General features: G+C 41.2%; 2 protein-coding genes across 3 annotated transcripts in view; one reads left to right on the forward strand and one right to left on the reverse strand.

The window, feature by feature from the left end:
* Positions 1 to 4,525, forward strand: part of ldlrap1b (low density lipoprotein receptor adaptor protein 1b) — a 48,437-nt gene extending 43,912 nt beyond the window's left edge. For both annotated transcript variants that reach the window (XM_085342625.1, XM_085342626.1), the window contains exon 9: positions 3,430 to 4,525. In XM_085342625.1, the coding sequence (XP_085198751.1) occupies positions 3,430 to 3,574 (145 nt within the window). In that variant the 3' untranslated portion in view covers positions 3,575 to 4,525. The remainder of the gene's footprint in view (positions 1 to 3,429) is intronic.
* An 11,005-nt stretch (positions 4,526 to 15,530) lies between these two features.
* On the reverse strand, positions 15,531 to 17,136 carry LOC146611888 (interferon-gamma-inducible GTPase 10-like). Its single transcript, XM_085343132.1, has 2 exons — positions 16,572 to 17,136; positions 15,531 to 16,168 (listed from the first exon to the last, which is right to left on the reverse strand). Exons 1-2 carry the CDS (start codon positions 17,131 to 17,133, stop codon positions 15,531 to 15,533), a joined length of 1,200 nt encoding a protein of 399 aa, XP_085199258.1. The 5' UTR covers positions 17,134 to 17,136.
* Between the last annotated feature and the right edge of the window lie 3,257 nt (positions 17,137 to 20,393).

Here is a 20,393-nt window from a genome sequence, read left to right on the forward strand (position 1 = left end):
CCCAGTGAAGATGTTATTTGCAGTATAGGAAAGTCTTTTTGCCCTCACAGCTGTTAATCTAACTCTGATATCTTACTAAGTTGGACCACAGGAACATTTACACATGACACTTTCAACAGAGCAGACGTCTGAGTGCATACCGAGCGAGGCTTTTATAGTTCAAATAAACCAAAAACGAAATTTAAAAAAGTGGATGCAGGACAAAAATAGTTAACTGCTATAAAAAACAAAAGCTCTTTGGAAGGAATGAAAATGAAAGGATAATTTGTACTTGGAAAACTGCCTCGAAACACAAATGTGGAGAAAGTTTGTTTAGTTTGAGGCTGTTTGTTGAAACTGAATGTTTTCATGACTGTACATCAAACTAGGAACTTGAATATGAAGCACAGGAAACACGAGGTCTTCAGGTTCAAGGTTGACTGGGAAGTCGGTTGTCTCTGCTTAACTTCTGTCTGTACCATCAACAAACTGGTCAGAGTGGAGCTGGAGGCCGCTGTGACCGATGCTTCAATTTGGGCTCCATCGGCAGGCCTCTCTGATAAGCGGCGGTGGTCTGCTGTCAAGTTTGCACTCTGCAAATGTTTACAGCTTTTCATTTTACTGCCATAAAGACTCGTTCAGCTTTTTACGACTGCGTTTATTTCCTTTGGCTCCGCTTTTCATTCCCTCTTAATTCTGCAGTGGGCCTCACATCCTCTCACTTTTCATTTAGTGGCGGGCGAATGGGCGGCTCAGTCTCTGTAATCAAGCACTAAGAGGCCATTTTAGCCCCGTTATCAGATGATTATTTGTCTGCACACACTGTAATTACACCCTAGCACCATTAGCTGCCCTCTCTGTGATTAACGAGGATGCTCCCAGCATCAGCAGAGATGCATCCGCTAACTGGAAGTTCGGATTCCCCGAGGGAAAGGTCGACTTCTTTGTCTGTCAGGAGGAGCTGATTGTGCTGGTTGATGAGGGGTCAGAGCGAGAGAGTGAAAAAATTAGAGGCAATTTATGAGTCTGTGAATGAGGATGTCACTGAGTAATGAAGTTATTTACAGTTTACAGTTTAGCACGAGGAGTGAAATAAGCTCCAGATTAATGGATTGTTTACAGCACAGTAAATGTGACTTTTTAATCACTGTTCTGTCTGATTAAGAAACAGCTCGGTATTATTTCAGATTAAAGAAACAGCAGCAGCAGAGATTAGTGGTCAGAGGGTCTGTAACTCATTATTAGGGGCGAGCAGCACACGCACCATATGTAGCTGCTTTGCACACAGGCACAAATTAAGAGTTTCTTAATGCGTTAAATAAACTTGTTGTTTGTGATCCAGGACATTTGAACTGTTTCAGGAAAGTGTTATCAATAAACTTTGTTAGACAGTAGTTAAAAATATTAGTCTCCCTGATGTCGATTAGTCAAAGTATTTTCTGGTAAACATTTTTAATTTAAAAAAAAAAAAAAGCACCTTTGAGTTGTTCCCCTATCTTCACTGTCAGTGAGGTACATCTCAGAGGATAAGTCAAGGTTTTCTGCATTTTAAAGACATTTTGCTGTCTTAAATAAAAGAAACGCATCCGTATGACTCTTTTGGAACCTTCCTGTTATTTAATAGTTTATCTTTTAGATGGCCATAGGTGATGTCAGTAAGAAGGGTGTAAAGCTGACAGAAGTACTGCTATAAGTGCTAAATTTATGCCCTATGGTTTGCTGGATTGTTCCCTTAAAGGCCCGATTTTGATCCCCAGAATGAGCCAAAGTATACAGTGTTGTGAAACTGCAGGATGTTTCACAGTTCATAAAGTAACAAGCAATGCTTGAACTTTTTGTTTCATTTCTTTTTTCTCATGCTCCTAAATAATCGTGCTTTTTACTGAGCTCAGAAACCCGCTCACTCTTAAAGTGAGAGCATGCATTCAGACTCGGTAACATTTCCCACAGTGATGGTTTTTAAAAGCGCGTCTGAAAGAGTCTCAGAGTTCTACTGAAGGGATGCAGCACCCCTCGTCGGTGCTCGAGGGCAGTGATGGACGTGTCGTTCCAAAATCTGTTGAACCGATCGAGGCCGTCATGTGGCTTTCACTTGCATTTCATGTCGCTGTGTTGTCAGCCTCCCATCAGCACAGCAGTGTTTCCTGCTAGGCTGAAGGTGAGCTCGGTGGTTCTAAACAAAGCTGCCAAGATGCCCTCACACAGAGTAACAGAGCCACAACAAGCTTTCAGAGCTTTCCTTTAATTTGTCACCAGCCTGTCCACTGTCTCTGTTGTCAGCTCTGACTGTTGTTGGGATTTGAGATTCTGCACTGCCCTCTGCTGGCTGGATCAGTCCAGTTGCTTTATAATTAGGCCTTTCAGGAGAGTTTGTTGCCTGACTTGTGATGTTTTCTTTGCACCCTCAGCCGCAGTCTGGATAGCTTTGAATCCTACTCAGGTAATAATATCATGTCACTGGATGTTGTGACCTCATCGTCCTGTCGTCAACCTCACTGTTTAAGCCTGCTCATCTGTGCGGGTAGCCGTGATCAACCACCCCACGTGTCTCCGCATCATGTTTCATGACAGGAACCATTAACATAACACAGAACGGTAGCCAGTCGACTAACTTTAGAGCACAGTGAGGAGGAAGCCTTCACTCTTTTACCATTTCACTGTTTAAAAAAAGTATGAGGGACGTTTCTGCCACAGATCCTGATGTTTCCTCTACTTTGTCCACGCCGTCATCACAGATGTTTGAGTGTTTGCCTCACATCCGTCAGCTTTAACACAGAGACGGAGAGTGGCACGTTCATACGAAGTAAAAAAAAAGCCCTTCTGTTTATGATCAGAGGAGCTCGTGTTAGATTGTTATGGTTGTTTAAATACGGGATTTGTTTCATTTCCACATCTGGCCACATTGTTATTATTTTCTAATCATTTTCATTAAAAATGTGATGTCCATTTTTATGTTCCTGTTTTTTGTGCACGCTGTACTGACCATTATCAAAGATCTGTAAACATTGCAAACAGAAAATCAGATTTTATAGACTGTATACAAAAGATGGACATTATCCTTTGAAGTGTTCCAGATGTCCTTTTCTTCAGCAGTGCTTTCAAGTTCCTTCTGGGAACTTGAAAGCACTGCTTCCTTAGACATTCCCAAACCGGATGCGATCTCTGCGGGGAACTCCTCCCAGTTGTGTGGAACCTCAAAAATAGTCCAGGAAGCCTAATTAGACCCCGAGCAAGCTCAACTGGGTCCTATCAGCACAGAGGAGAAACATCTCTCCTTTGAGCTTCCTCCAGACGTTGCCGACTCCATCTCAGCGATTCTGCCCTGCACCCCAGTCATCTTTAGAGCTTCAGATGGAAGCCATGTCCATCTTTTATGTACAGTCTATAGTTTTACCAAAGCCGCTAATAAAATGTCTTTTCTTTTTTTTTTCTTCCCCTTTGTCGCTACAGACTCGCTGAGTCTCGCACTAACCCCCAGGTCCTGGACATTGGGGTGAACCCTCAGGACTTCAGCACTGAAGAGTGCCTGTCCCCCGGCAAATGGGACCAAGAGGAGTCGGACTTCACGGCACAAAAAGACACGTGGGGGTTCTAACGTGAAGCCTCGGGCCAAGAAGGGAAAACCAGGAAAACGAGGATCCCGGTGGTAAACGTGTCCGAACACTGCAGTGACGAAACGGACACTGTGACATCCGCCATGTTCCCCACCGCCTCCCTGCTGTCGTCTTCTCTCTGATGCATGCGTAGTTGCGTGACCGGAGGAGGAAGGCGACACGAGCAGGCTGCTCACAGAACAGGCCAAAGCAATACAAACCATTTATTCCTTTTTTTAAAAAGAAAAACATGCAGTCAGTTAATGTGCGTTGCAGTCTGTGTGTCACTCCTGTGTCTGTTTACTGTTGTGTTTGTGCTTGTGTACACCACGTGTTTGTGTGAATGTGCAGTGTATATGTGTGCAAAGTGAGCAGAGTGCTGTTTGTGTCATAGTGAGGTCACAGAGGGTGCTGGTGAGTGTTTTATATACCTGAACATGGAGCACTGTAACTGGATTTGAGGGAAACTCACTGGTGAGGTTACTACCTGCGTGCTTCGGCCTTTTGTTGGGCACCAAAAGCTTTAAAAAACAGTGTGTATGTGTTGGTCAGAGAGTGTTTGTGTAATAAGAACAAAGTGACAATCTTATTTTTTTTTGTATTGCAAAATCTATTTTTGCACTCTGCATTCATCCGTGTTCGAAAGCACACATTTCATGTAAGGGAATTTAATGTCCACATGTGTCAGCCTCATCATTTAGGACTATATGCAGTGCCTCTGTTCGCCCTTCCTCCTCATCCCTAAATATTTGACCCTCGGTGAGACTTCACCATCGGTGAAGACGACCTGAAAAGAGTTATAAAAAACAAGCAGTGTGAGAGGATGCAGGTGTTACGCGGCGCTCCATCACCATATGTTAAATTATGTTCACTCCACTAGTTTACTATATTTTTCCCAGGGATGGATCCCAGTGTTATTTTAGCATTTGTTAATATATTCATTTAATTTAATTCATCGGTTTTCAATAAAAGTCCAATTATCAGTGTGTGTCACGTTTTATTCTGAAATCTAAATGTTGAATATTATTTTTATGTCACGTCTTCTCCACTTGCATATATATTTCTTATTTATAGATAAAACAAATAATAAAGTCACAAATTGTTTGTAGACATCGTAATATAAATACCTTTGTTCGCACAGTGGCGTGAGGCAAATCTGCACAAATCTAAAATTTTAATTAAAAAATTGAATGACTAAAAATAAAGTTTATGATCATGAGCGCTCAGGAGAGTTTGGTGCTGTTGCTTGTCGGAGTCCTGAGACGACATCTGTCAGCGTCCAAGAAGGAGGGGGTGGTGAGCCTCACAGGTAACATTTGTTGTTTCTGAGACTGCGCGCTCACAGATCGGCTTATTTCAATGAGTCAATCCTCTTATTTAAAATATTTAAATACTTGTAGCTTGTAATTGTAAGTTTCTTTTTACTTAAGACAAATGTGTACGTTTAACTAGGAAAACGATACTCGGAAGGTGGTGCCAAATCCTCATGTTTTTTCTGCATTTGGAGACGCATGCGCACAGGATTACAGACGGATCTCGGTTATTTCACTGCTTCCTCGAGCCAAAGGCCAGCCGTCGCCTGGGTAAAAGAAGCTGTCTCAGTGCGCCATCGTGTGGAACATACAAGAACATACAGCCGATTTTTAATACGTGAAGCCAGACCAGGTTTTTTTTTCTTAATTTTAAATACATTTTGAAAGCTGTTTAACTATAAGTTACGTCATGCATCAAATATCCCATATTTTGGAAATTGTTTTGTTAAAGTGATTGTAATACTGCTTTTAATGATACTACTGTGATAATAATAATAACAGTAATTATTATTAACAATGGACGGCCTGAGAGATGAGGCCAGGTATGAGTCACCGTGGGCTCTGATGTTCACAGAAAACATTGTGATCTGTGCTGAGAGTGGATGGCAGGCAGAAAGGAGAATGGTAAATGGCCTGTATTTATATAGCGCTTTACTAGTCCCTAAGGACCCCAAAGCGCTTTACACATCCAGTCATCCACCCATTCGAACACATATTCACACACTGGTGATGGCAAGCTACATTGTAGCCACAGCCACCCTGGGGCGCACTGACAGAGGCGAGGCTGCTGGACACTGGCGCCACCGGGCCCTCTGACCACCACCAGTAGGCAACGGGTGAAGTGTCTTGTCCAAGGACACAACGACCGAGACTGTCCAAGCCGGGGCTCGAACCGGCAACCTTCCGATTACAAGGCGAACTCCCAACTCTTGAGCCACGATCACCCCAGAAGACACATCGAGCTGAAGTAGTGAAAGTAGAATAGTTTCAGTATCTGGTGTCAACCATCCAAAGCAACAGACAGTGCAGGATGGGTGGAGCAGGTGGAGACGATTGTCAGAGGTAATGTGTGACAGAAGGATAGCAGCAGGCGTGAAAAGGAGAGTTTACAAGATGGCAGTGAGACCTGCTGTGGTGTTTGGTTTGGAGACAGGAGGCCGAGCTGAAGATGATTTTCTTTGGGAGAAACCGGGATGGACGAGATTAGAAATGAGCACATCAGCAGCCTGGCTGTGGATCCAGCAGCTCTCCTGTAGACAGGAGTCTCTCCTGGCATTTCTGAACAGTCCAATTAGACCTGCACTGTATAATCCAACATCCTTTAACCATCTCGGCTCAGGTGCTCTCCACAGCCCGACTCGCCAACGTGCTTCGGTCATGCGTTCAGCCAAGTACTGTGGGGTGAGCTGTGGCCATCTGGGAGACGTCCAGTTGACCTTTTTCCAAATTTCAACCTCACACTTTAAAAAAAAAAAAAATCCAATGTAGACATTTTTAAGGACACAGGTCTCACAATATGTTTGAGGCCTGTTTATGACCTTAAAAAGGTCGTTCATGCTGGAAAATCCTCCTTTCAGATTTGTTGATGTCGTGATATTGGTATTTTTAATTGCTGAAAATGCATCGATAACACTTTAGTCAGAAAGATAACAAAAACAAAAATGCAGACGCCCGGGTCTTAGGACTTGTCACTGAATATTCCTCCTATCAGTAAAAATGCCAAACCTAAACAGAGTCAACTCAACACCACCTCAACCTTTTCATATTCATAAACCTATATGTTTTGCGTTCGTGAAACAAAATAGAACCGTTTCCATATTAAGTAATTTGAGCTCTTGAAATGTTTTAGTGCTCTTAACTCTGGCAGTTTACCCCAACACTCATTCAATAACTTTCATTCAACTGCTACTTGGTCACTCAGATTTTACCTGTTCAAATTGCCTAGGGTTCAACAAAGTCTAGATCCTAGTTATCATGAAACTTGAACGGGTCTACAATGATTTACTTACAATAATTTAAAATCATCACTCAACCTAGCTCTAAGACTGGCACTGCGTGACTTTTCTCACACTGGAAACCAGAATTTAGTACAGAACCAAAGTACTCTAGACTCTGCTCCCCAAATCACACAAATGCCCTCTGGGCTTATTATTATAACAGATTCTGTATTTGGATTTGTTGTGTGCAGCATTGAGCCTTTGTCAATAAAGCATTCTTCATTGCAGCAGCTGGAGCATTGTGTGTCACTTCTTAGTGAATTGAATCAACATTTTGATTTTGGTGCATGGGTGTGTATCAGTTTTCACTCACTCAACGAGTGCATGAGTGTTCATGTGTGTGTTTCTCTTTTTCTAAGTCGGCGCATGCAGAAGTGTGTGTTTGTGTTCATCACCTTCCTGTTCTGTTGTTTGGGTAAACCAGCGGCCTGAAGCATGCCCTGGGGTCCTGCCCTCCTCTTTGGGTCTGTTTGCATCCGTTGTTGCAGCTGCCTGCCTCTTCTTCTTCTCCTTGTAACTTGACCCTTTTGCTTCTGTAGCTCCTTCAGGGCTTGCTCCTGCTGTTGGAGCTTTGGGTCAGGTCTGGCGACCTCCTGCTCCAGCAAGCTGCCGCCTGATTTCAAGTCCTGTATGTGGGACTCCAAGTCTGACTGATGGGTTCAATTAGCAGCCAGCTCCTCCGGAGCCATGCTCAGTTTCTGCTTCTGATACCTTAAGCTCTTACTGAGGGCAAAAACCTCAGAGTCTTTTCCTTCCACGTCAGATCAGAGTCTATTTATGTTGTCCTTACTTTGCTCCACGGCCTTCTGCAGCTCTGCTGTTCGGCTCTTCTCAGAGGTCAGCATTCTTTTGCTCACCCTCCCTTTTCCTCCTAGCTCCATGCGCGTCACGTCACAGCTCTGTCAGCTGACGCAGTCTGGGAATTTCCCCCGTGTAGTGAAACGGGCTTCAGGTTTAGTGCTCTCCATCTCTGCTGCATGAGATCGCATTCCTGCAGCACTGTTGACATTTTCTGGTCGTTATTGTGGGTCCAGCTGTTGCCTTCAGGGGTCAAAGGATCAAAGATGGTAGCGGAAAGGGCAACGATGATAGAGGGAAGGGTAGGAGTCCAGGTCAGCCTCGGCTTTTCACAAAGAAAAAACAAAAACAGAACAAAAACAGGCGAACAGGAAAATGATGTTGTGTTGGCTGTGTTATTCGGAGAGGGGAGAAACAACGAGGCCTCCTCTCTCCCCTTTTTGTTTTTTCTCCCCCTATAATCAACTCATAACCCCCCAAGTTGGCAGGACAACACAGGTACGTGTTAAAATTCTTAAGATCCTGTTTAGAAACCTAAAAAGGAATTTTCTGTCATTCAGTAGTCATTTGTCTTAAACAATCAACAAAAACATGTCCCAATTCGACCCTTTTAACCACTAAATTTGTCGTGTCCTCACTTAATCATCAGACCAATGTCTTTGTCTTTCCAAGTTAAGTTGTTGTTCTGCAACCCAGAGAGTTTATTTGTCCGTAATGGATAAACTATATCCTTTTAAAAACTGGTGTATGTTAAGTGTCGCTGCTTTAACCCTGCTTGTGCGTGCACACGTATGTAAGATGTTTCTTCATTGCGTATGTTTGTGTTCTTAGCCAGGTTTAATTAATGTTTATGCATTAATCGTTATGCTTGTCCTTATGAGGTTAATGCATTTTCTGCTTATATATGTGAATTTGCATGTGTTGCTCTTGCAGTCTGTCAGACTCCTACACATTTCTCCACTTGAGCCGTCAGTTTTCTTCCCCCAATTTGCTAACCCAAATTTTAAGTTCCCACCTTATTAACAGCATTCCTGGTCCTCAGCCAGAAGTTAGGGCCCACTTGTCAGGTTTCATCGAGACATGGCGCTGTGAACAATTCAACCAGAAACTTGCCTTAACATATCCAGTCAAGTTAACCTATAGGTTTTCCTTCCGACCGCTGCACGTGGAGAATTGATCCAGGTCTGTTTATTTTCCACCTGAAAAAACATAACTGAGACATTTTATTATCATCATGAGTACTTAAGCTACCCGTCTCCCCCTCTGGCCAGAAATACCAGCTTATGTCAAGTTCATAAGTGTAAGCAGGTCTTCATTGCTTCTCCTATATGTTTTTGTTAATGTTCAGTGAGTGTAAGCTGCTTTCTTCATTGCCTCTATATGTTATATTCAGAGTGAATTCATGCATCGTTTCACTGATTTCTTAATTCAAAACTACCTCACTTCTGATTCTTTATAAGAGTATAATTTCACATGTAACACTTTGTGTATGTGTGTTTTCCATTCACTCATTTAATTGTCAGTTATTTTCTTTCTTTATTTTATCTTCTTCAGTTTACCTCTTTTAGTTTTCTGGTGGACATCTCTAAACACCATCATGAGTTCAGGCTTTCATTTCAATCTAATTATACCCTGTATTTTCGCAGTCAAGCTTCACCTCTCCACTGGTTCCCGTCCTCTTCTCTCAGTGTCCTTTTGTGGTCCAGAATTCTCCAGCACAGTCCGTGACCTCTCCGTTTCTCTTCAGTATTTCCTTCTGGATTAAATCCCAGCCTTTCAATCGTCTCTTCAAGATTACTCCAAGCATGGCAAATCTGAGAATCAGTGTCCAGTGCTTTCCCACCGTTCAACTGTCCAGCCTGTAACTCAGAGTGCATGTCAGTTTGGTGAACAGTTCAGTTGCACTATTTTTTGGCTGCTTGTAAATTCTTCTCAAGCTCACGATGTTCTATTGGTCTTCATCAGGAGATTAATTGTCCTTTGGGCTTCTTCTCAGGATAGGGACAAGTGCCAGGTCAAGCTGTAAAATTTTAAGCCAAAATCTGGCCTGTTTTCTCCCAATTATACTACTCTACTGGTTTTGGCGCCGTACTCAAAATTCCAGGTTGAGAGAAGTCCACCTTTAGTCATCTGTAACCTGTATTAACACACTAAAACATACGATTAATATCATTTCATTTCTTTCCTTAAAGTTTCCATGGCCTCATGCCCATTCAACCCCCAAAGAAACAGAGAAAAAAAAACAGTTTTGCACTTTTTCCTTTAATATTAAATGGACGCACGCTGGCCCCCCTTTCTCTCCTTCTCTCTCTGTGCTCATACACACACTCAATGCGGGGTTACAGGCCCCCCTTCTTGCAGCTGCTTGAGACAGAGAGAGACACACTTTTCCTTTTTTTTCCTATCTGCCTAGAGCTTAACTCTTATATGGGCATGCACACTTCCTGTCACACACACACAGCCCCAACCTTTTTTCCTCCAACACAGAGAGTTTCTCTACTCTTCTCTTTTTTTTTTTTTTTTTATTCCTCCAGCACACATACCCACACAAAATCCCTTCTCAGAGGGAGAACAGAAAAGAGAAAAGAGTCTTCCTTTTTTTTCTCAACTGGCAGTTTCAGATTTAACAAGATGACAGTTTATACACTAATTTACACTTTATTCACACACACGCACACAAGTAATTTACATTCTATTTACATACGGGCCCGTAAGAAAAACACCATATGCCAGAACAACTTTATCTCACTTCTCTATTTCTCTGCTGGTGTTCCTAAACTTTTGAGTAATTAAAAAGCCTCTAAGCCCAGGGCCGCGCCCTTACTGATCAATTACACGTTTCAAGTACGCCGCCTTGAAAACGGTCAGATTCCTAAGTCCTAGTAATTTATAACTGCTTCCCCACCAGGAAAAACTGGGACCTCCACCAGCCGCGTGAACTATCCCAGATCACGCTTTTGGCTTTACTTAAAGTTCCCAAGCCCCAATGTTAACAGGATACAGCCGAGTCCGACTCTGTCAATCAATCAATGCAGTAGAAGGCAATCACTCGTAGATTACCTGACCTGTTAACGGGCGTCCGAATCTCCGTGGAAGGTCACTCCAGGCTAGAACCTAACCACGCGTCCGCGATTAGGGGTCAGCGCCACCTGCTGGACGACTGCATTCCTAGAGAGCCGTGCTCTCAGTCCTAAATGAATTTACTTGTTTTAAAAGCCTCACTGTTGGACCCTTGCCATCCAGTTTCATTACCTGACACCCGAGACCGCGTCTCTGCTAATCGATTGGATCAAATACCCTACACTACCGATTGACTGGCTGGCATTCCCAGTCAACCCACATTTAAACCTTTTAAACCGTATAGACTTAAACACATAACCTCTTAACTCAACAGTTCACTCTCAAAATAAACAGCAATACATTTACTCAGTTCACTATTCCCTGCCTTTAACACTAATTACCCCAAGATCACCCCGGACAGACCAGAAGCCCCACTGAGTGAACACTTAATTTTATCTTAATTCCTCCAATTCAGCACCTTTGGACATCACTCAACAGGCGGTGCTTACCTCTCCTATTTCAGGGCCCATCACTCAGTCGAGCTCCTGGCTGTCCGTCTGACACCACTAGACCGTCAGCCAAGCTCCATTATTAGTCTCCCCCCAAACCGGTGTTTCGGCACCAAGAATGTCATGATTCGAGTTTTGAGGAGAAGACAAACGACTGCATGGTCTCAGTAGATGCCAGAATAGTGATCTTTATTACACACTTCTAAGACAGAAGCATGGGAAGACAAGCGTACAGCCACAGATCTCCGCCGGGCGGCGGCTCTCCATATCTTTTATATTATTCATGATGACGTCACACAGACCTTACTGGAAATGATATCAAGTCCCCACAATCCCAAAAGTCTTTCTTATATAGACATCAGATGGTACTTGTAGAGAAAAACAAGTGTGTGATCTGTTGTGCATTTTGTGAAACTGAGTCCACTAGAGAGGATGTCCTGAGACGACCTCCCTTTGTTAATAAGTGTGTATGTGAGGGAACGTGCGTGTCTTTCATAAGTCTGTATATATGTGCACGTTAGTGAGGCCTGACTACGTGCAAACTGAATGTAACAGTCCAGCTGGACCCACCAGTTCGAGTGGTGATGGTGCAACAGCCTAAGCAGATAGAAAGAATAATACAGGTCAATCCAACAGATCTAATGATTTTCACACTCTTTAAAGTCAGAGGTCTAAGGCAAACTAAAACTACATACTGATCACCCCCTCTATATTAAGAGTATAATATGATCTAGAACAGTATCATAATGCAACTACTTTGATCTCATATATAAGGTAACATATGATAACAAAATAATCTCACACTTTCTATTGGTAGGTGGCACAGTGCACTGTGGCAAGTAAGCAAGCTAGAAGACTGGCAAAGTTATGGAAGCAACACATTAACAAGAGAATTCTGAGTAAAACCAAAGTTACTTTCCCTAGTAACTAGTTACTTTGAAAGTAACAAGTAACTTGAAGTAACTGAGTTACTTTTGAGAGAAGTAACTAGTAATGTAACTAAGTTACTATTTTAAAGTAACTTACCCAACACTGGTGGACATACATAAATACACATGCACATATGCACACAGGTGTATAAACTAACAATATAATACACAATCTAATTCTTTTATACAGAAATTACAGGATTATAGAAGTTAATACCAAAGAGTGCAGTTGCAGTCTAGCAGTGTGATAGTTCAACCGCTTAGGAGGGAGATGGCGAGGGGAAAGAAACTGTTCCTATGTCTGGTGGTCCTGGTTTGCAGGCTTCTATACTGTCTGCCAGAGGGCAGTGGGCCAATAAGTCTATGTCCAGGGTGTGAGGGGTCTGTGATGATTTTCCATGCCCGTTTCCTGGTTCTTGAAAGGTGCAGGTCCTGGATGGAGGGCAGGGGGTGCCAATGATCTTTTCTGCTGCCAGTACAGTCCACTGCAGCCTGCTCCTGTCCTGCTTAGTGGCTGCTTCATACCAGACTGTGATGGAGGAGCACAGGACAAACTCAATGACTGCAGTGTAGATATGGTGAGGGGAGGCAGTGTTGAGGGATATCTCCGCAGTCTTAAGCGTGTTCAGTTCCAGCTTGTGCTGACTGCACCAGAGTACTAGCCGCTCAACTTCCTGCCGGTGTACAGACTCAACATCTAGAATGAGGCCAATGACAGTGGTGTAAAACTGCATATCAGGTTCTTTTTAAATGCATGTTGAAGGGGCAAAATATTCCTGAGATGCTGTTAATAATATTACAATTGAAGGCTATTATACAGTGGTATTAATTTAGACAGACCAAAAAAAGATTTTGACTAAAGTTAATGTCTCCACTTGTTTAAAAAAAAAAAAAAAAAAGCATTCTGTCATTTATTTGCTTTTATTATTTATTTATATGCCCTCCGCGGACCATCTCTGCACTGCGTGGGTGATTAGTGGCTCCCTGCACACTAAGGGCTGCACACAGGGACAAGGCGTACTAGGTTACGATCAGATCTTCCCTGGGCAGGGAGAGGTGATGAACTGTATGCCACTTTTTCATTGGCATACAATAAGTACAATGTTTTATTGCCTACGGTGGGGCAGGTCACATACTGGGTGAAGGTGGGCAGTGTGGAGTCCAGCGAGACATGATTAAAGTCATTTGATAGAAGAGCTCTCGGAGATTGCGTTTGCAGCCTGCGGACCACAGAGAGTCACAGGCTGCCTCCACGGATGCTAACGGCTAATAGCGCAATGTCTGTGTTGCAGAGTTGTTCTTTCACAGCGACGTGCCCAGGGATACCACAACTGTCTTTAACAAACACAGCCAGCCCCCCTCCTTTCCTCTCACCGCTGTCTCTCTGTCTTGTCCGCCCGCAGCAGCTGGAAGCCGGGCAGCCTACTCACAGAGGGAGTACTGCCAGGAAGCGTTTGCGATGTCTTTCTCCTTCTGTACCCTCAGGTAAAGAGCTTGGGTGTTATATTTGACAGTACTCTCTCATTTCAGTCTCTCATTTCAGTCTCACATTAATTACATAACCCGGTCTGCATACTTTCACTTACATAACAGTAACCAACTTAATCCCTTCCTTACTCCCCATGCTGCTGTATTTCTTGTCCATAGTCTTATTACTTCCCCGATCGATCCAATAGGCCCTGCATAAACTTCAACTTATTCAGACCATATTACCAGAGTTCTTCAACATCTTCACTGGTTGCCCATAGAAGCTAAGATAAACTAAAATCTTAGTTCTCACATTTAAGTGCATCCATAACCTTGCTCCTCCTTATCTGTGTGATCTGCTTCATATCATTTATTAATGGACAAAACTAACAGTGGATTTAAATTTGGTATGCAAATAGTAAAAAAGAAAACAAAACAAATGCTTACATTAATGCTTATATTTGTGTACATGTTTAATGATTCAAAAATGACAAACATTTTGTTTACTATTGGTATTTTTTCAGTTGTAGTGCCTCATTGTGACCACTGAAGGACAGTGAACGCTTGTCATAATAAAAATCAATCAATCAAATCAATTTCATAATAAAAATATTCAAAAGAAAGGCAGAATGGTTTTCTAATATTTCGTAAACCTTTAGTTATGACACCTACATAGTAATATTAAATCTACAATTGTTAAATAATTTTGTGGTTACCTACTACATGACAATTTATTAGTACATTCAAAATATTTTCAAGCAAATAATTCAAGTAAGAACCCGGGACAAGAAGGGGATATAAAATGCACAATAATATACAAGGACCAGTGATCACAAGAACCAAAATAAAACCGGAACTAACAGGAACCTAAAGATTACATTCTAGAGTCTAGTTTCAAAGACTTAAGATTATCTTGCATTAAATGAGATCTGCTGAGGCATCTCATAAACTTATCAGCTATACAAGCACATTTGTTAAGACAAGCTATGATTTGGATGATTGAGTGATTTATTTAGTAAAAAAAATGAGAAGAAAATGAAAATGCTGGCAGTTTTCTCAGATGAAAGCTTGTTCATACAATATTATTGAGAGATTTTGTCCCGATTCGCGATGTTGAGGACCAAAACAAAATACCAGAGGCCCAGGAGGATGCAATCAAACAGATGGGTTTATTGAACACACGCGTGGGAAGATGTACACTGCAAAACATCAGATGTAGATCTTTGCCCAAAAATACACTTCAGATTGCTTTTATAACGTCAGGGTTGGTTAACGCCCCTTCTCGCGTTGTACAAGAACATAATTTGTATTTTAAGAACATCATTTGCATGTTTTATAGACAATGAGCAATCTTAAGAGATAAATGCAGACACTGAAGTTCCCCTCTCTAGCATCTTCTCCAAATATGGCGATGGATTCAGGTTCTGACGTTTCCCAGGGACTGGTCCTCCTTTTTGGCCCATCTTCTGTCACCTGTTACTAAGCAAACTCAGATGCAACAATAAGCCAGATACATTCAGGCCTTCACTCAAGCCTGTTTCTAGATTATATGTATTATATGTGTTTTGTAAGCGTGTACGCAGTTTTAACCTTCTATAGCTCCAAGTCACTTACACAATAGATTGTCTGGACATCGTGCCAAACAAAGCTTACAACCTCCAATTAATTGACCGAGCTTCAACTCTTTAATAAGCACAAAATGCAATGTGTATAAAATGGTCTTAGCTGTACCTGTAATAAAAAGGTTAATGTAATGCCAACAGCTTCAATAAATGTTTTACTGAAATGATGATTAATTTGATCAATGCAATGGTAATGACTTAATGCAAAGTTGCTTAATGCAATGGTAATAATGATGAATATGAGTAGCAGTAAAATATTTCCCTTATTCCACAGTTTCCAAACCCAGAGCCTTTTTAAACACACTCTGAGCATCGTCTGCAAGCATGTTGAGGAAAAAACTCAGAGCTCTGTAGGTTGTGACAAAAGACAGACTCATTGCTAATGGGAGTCCAAATAATGGAAAAAATCTGGACCCCTCCTCTGCTGCCATTAATGCAGTTGTGCCTGTTAAGTGGGACAACACCTTCAGGACGAGATCATTGGTTATGTTTTTGGCAGCAAGTGGTGACTTAAGGACAGCATGTAATTCATCTAAAGACACACCTGAGGTGGAAGAAAGCCTTTCCAGTGAAGGCTCATCTAGACCAAAACCAGTTAGATAATCTACTATAGCTTTCACCATTATGGTTAGATCAGCAGTAACAGAAAGCCAAGGAATCGGTACGCCTGCTACCATTGCAGATCCAGCAGAGTATAATATTATCTTGGCCTGAAAGGCATCTTTCTTCTTGTTGATGACCTCCATGTTGATGTTGGGCATGGCAAACAGCAGAACATCCCTCTTATGTGCTGGGAGTTCTTTCTCTAAGGTATTTTGTAGGAGAGGGAAATCATAAAGGTGGAGTTCAAAACTGGACACCAGGAAGACCTTAGGAGACGTCATCCCTCCTTTTTCAAGACCTGTGTTTTAAGAAAATCCAAAATCCCATTAAAAAAAAATTACATCCTTTTTTAAACTCTGAAATCTAAAAAGTTGCATATTAGCGGATATCCTTAAATTTCGTCTTTGATACATAAATTATATTTATGACTCTGGCTCTAGAGAATCTACACTAGTTAACAAAGCTGACATGTTATTAAAAAGACAAAGAGTCTTTCAGTCAGCATGTTGACTGGACTAAAATCGGTTTATTCACACCTCACACCTGGTCATACCAGTGTGACCAGTTCTAAATATACTAACATGACAATCTTCAGGGTGGCATTTATTAGGGTCCACAAAAGAATTCTAAGTGAAGATCTTGTTTGGTTTTTAGAGGTAAGGGAACTAAAAAAAACCAAACAAAACAAAACCCAATCTTACCTTGAATGCAGTTTTCCTTGATCCTTTTAAGACTCTTCTCTAGACTGAAATCTTTCTGAGTTCTTTCTTCAGCACGAACATCATTGTCAATTTTGGAGCGGACAAAGTAGAACTTTTTCTCCATCTTTTGAATCCCCAGAGCGAGTTTCACATCATTTTCTCTGAAACGAGTGTCTGAGATGATGATGAAGAAGTCAAACTTTTCAAATTCCATTTTCTTCAGATACTCATCAGCTGGAAAATTGGTAGTGCCAATACCAGGGAGATCCCAGAATAAGACATTAGGATAGTTTGGATGTGGGTATTTTGTAACCTCCATGGTGGTTTCTACAGCACCAGTGCGGGCTGCCCTCTCATCTTTGTGGTCTATACCTCTGAAGGCATTAATAAAAGTGGATTTACCAGCACCAGACTCTCCTGTAATGGCAATGTTTAATGGAATCTTTTCTTGCTTTTCTAAACATTCTTGAATTTTCTCAGTTGCTGCAGCAGTATCACTGTTTTCCAGGGCCTCTTTCACTTCAGCAATATCTACTATATAGAAATCCAGTAGATCCGCCATGTTGATTCTAAAATCATAGTAGAGTTAAAAAAACAACTGAACTGTTTCACCAAGTACTACTATCTTGACTACAATGATTGGATATAATGATATTACATTTGACTTCAGATGATTCATCAGAACACACACAAAACTTAGTTCATATTTTCTGCTTTTACACTAGTTATTCTTGCTTTGGAGAAAACTATCAAAGAGATCAAGAGTGACACTCTGAATGTTAACAGTTACTTACTTAAACTGGTTTCTGGAGCAGAAACAGAGCTGTCCTGATGTCAACTTTGTGCCTTTGAAGGAGACCAAGATAAAAATCTTGTTTGCCTGTTTAAAGTGAATTCAGATCTCAGGAGAGACCAGTGTAAACTTTCTACTGTCATGGAAAAATACAGTGAAACCAATATAACAGAGATAAGGGAGAGGAGGAGCTTGGCGTGTTTTTGAAACACTTTCACTTTCACTTCCTCTAATTTGCTACTGACTTCTTGTAACTCAGGTGTTGTTTAGGTTGCAGGACTTGCTTTACATAAGAAATGTAGGAATTTAGAAAAGAAAAGATGAAAAGGCTCTGCTTTGTTTCACTTTTGGTTTGACATAAATATGCTTTTAAAACAAATGCAGAGTTCTACTTTAATAATTCTAAATGGTAAATCCTGGTAGTTTATTAAAGACAGGTCTCAGATGTTCTCATTTCAAAGCTCTTGTCTTTAATCAAACACTACTGTACAAAACTTTGGACAATACAACCGGAAAATCTTTTGCCCACAATGTTCTGAATGTATTCTGTGATCATGGTGGTTCAATAATAGTACAACAAAAGTGAACTTCTCATGTTCTGCTTTTCAACTGTTGAGATCTACAACATATCCTATGCTGATGTTTCCCAAGAGAAACTAAATCAACCATCTGTTTGTGTGCCTTCTTTTAGACTCGGTGTGATATCCTCTATACAATTTCTTATAACACCAAAGAAGAAAAAAAAGAAAAAATATTTAAATCAAATTTTGTTGTATTTGGAGCAAGTCCTTATCTCTCTCCATCCATTTCCCCTTGTAAATTTAGACCAGACACTTGATGAACTGTAGAAACCCTAATGTCAGCATACAGTATTGAGGTAGTGTAACAAGAATATTTGTTTTACTGATATACTAAAACAAGTCTATTACACAGACTTTTGCCTCCTTGTGCACTCTGTACCAGCTGGTTGATGGAGACGGTTTCCTACCTCAAAGTCTTGATCAATCATGGATTGGGGACATTTTTTCTTTACGTTCTGTGACCAAGTGTTTGCTAAAGGGTGATCTATTTCAATGTCATAGCAGTATGTGAATTTAACTTCTTTTATTGTAAGAATCAAACTGCTCTCAATTCCTGAAATTTTTTTTCTGTCCTAAACCTTACTGTAGTCAAATATATGTACTGTTTCTGAACTATTGCAGTGTGTGTATGGTATGTATGGTAGGACTGGATACATTCTGTTGTTTACTGGTTATGCCCTGTGATTCATCCTGAGTCCTTCTGTTTAGTATTCTATTTATAATCAGGATTTATTTTGGTTTCAGTTTTGTAGAACAGGTGCGGGATTTGTTTGTGACATCATACAAGGGCGTATCGATGCTATTTTAGTCAGTGAAGGGAAGTTTAAGTGGCACAAGAGATGCTAAACAGGAATATCCAGCCTCTTTCACAGCCCAGGCATCAACCAGTTCACCACTCTTTACACAGTACCATTCTGATGAAGGGCAGAAGTATGTTTTTGGAAGCTACAGAGGAGTCCTTAAATGTCATCCTAAATGGTTTAAATGTGGCTGTATCTTATTTTATTTACAAGGTGTTAAGGTTCAAAATTGAGGAAGGAGAGTACAAACCACCCATGGTCCAGAGGATCTTGGTCAAACAATGATTTTAATGAACACACGTGTGGGAAGACACTCTGTACGCAGACAACCAGTAGTCCTCGACTTAATCAAAGCATAAACAGATATTTTATAGCATCAGGGTTTGATTTACTGACGCCCCTTCATGCGTCACAGATACATTTTATACATAGATCAGATCAACACCACCATGGCTTTTAAGACAGAACATCATCTTCTATTTTCATGGCTAGCCCTTCCTGTCTACCTTTCAGTTCTTGTCTTGTTCCTCTTTCTTGCCGAGACAACAAGGAATGGTTCCTCTTTTACTGAGACACTTTTGCAGTTACAGCCAGACATGAGTAACCTCTTCTCTAAATAAATCTAACTAATGTGTGTGTGTGTGTGTGTGTTGACCTCACATGCTCTCTGTGTCACCTGTTGCACTTCTGACCTTTCACCAGAACGGAGGCTCACTGAGACTATGTGTATGTCTTCTACTAAATAAATGTTTTAATCAAGAACCTCTACTAAACATAATAACTGTGTGCATAAGCATCTTAAGGCCTTCTTAAAGCTATCTGTTACTTTGTTAAAGCAATGATCATTTTAAATAACCTAGTGATTCAAATGGCCTCGTCTGGCCTGCTCCTCAGAATAACTTAGACTTTGCTTTCACTTCTGCAAACTTTCTGCAACTTCCTGTCAGCCTGCAACTTAGTCTTTCTGAGAGAGACACTGTTTAAACCTCTAAATGCAATATAAACTACAGATTATATTCTTAATGCAATGGTACTGATGACAATTATTTAACAATAGCGGTAAAATAATTTCCCTGCTCCACACTCCCTCTCTCGACCTCTGGAACACCAGAGGTCGCAATACATTGTGTCCTCGCTCAGACCCTCTCTGGTGGTTCAGCAGGCCTCGAGATCTCCAGGATCCTCGCCCCTCCTGTGGTCGCCGAGATCTTCTGCAAAGGAAACAAAACACCTTTTCCTGCATCTCCCTAACTTATCCTTTTTGGGACTCTGTAATCAAAAGCCTGATCCTAATTATGTTCTTAACTTATTGACTTATATTTATATATATTCTTCAACATTACTCATCCCTTTAAAACTCTTTAAGCCCTGCTTTCACGTCCGGTTGCTCGCTCTATTTTTCCCTTATCTGATCATCAACATCCTGTGCACAAATTGTTGCTGCTGCAAGTTCCTCTACTCTAAAAGATCCAAAAGAAAACAACCACTTTAATCAATTAAGTTTAAGCATATAAGCAATTACTCCTGTATACATTTCATCATAGCTAAATGCTGCCTTGAAACAACTCCTGTATGTTAACACTAACTTCATTTTAAAACCTCACATTTCCTATGTTATAACCCGTTTTTGGTATAGCCTTTTTATTTC

Source organism: Diplotaxodon limnothrissa, linkage group LG19 (genome assembly GCF_057381915.1).
Source record: "Diplotaxodon limnothrissa isolate DT_005_m linkage group LG19, D_limnothrissa_male_GT1.1, whole genome shotgun sequence".
NCBI lineage: Eukaryota > Metazoa > Chordata > Actinopteri > Cichliformes > Cichlidae > Diplotaxodon > Diplotaxodon limnothrissa.

Excerpts from the sequence above, each read along its gene's own strand:
- LOC146611888 (XM_085343132.1), bottom strand. The coding sequence starts at position 17,133 with ATGGCGGATCTACTGGATTTCTATATAGTAGATATTGCTGAAGTGAAA. Across the intron at positions 16,169-16,571 it reads CAAGGAAAACTGCATTCAAG|GTCTTGAAAAAGGAGGGATG; the intron begins GTAAGATTGGGT and ends CTTAAAACACAG.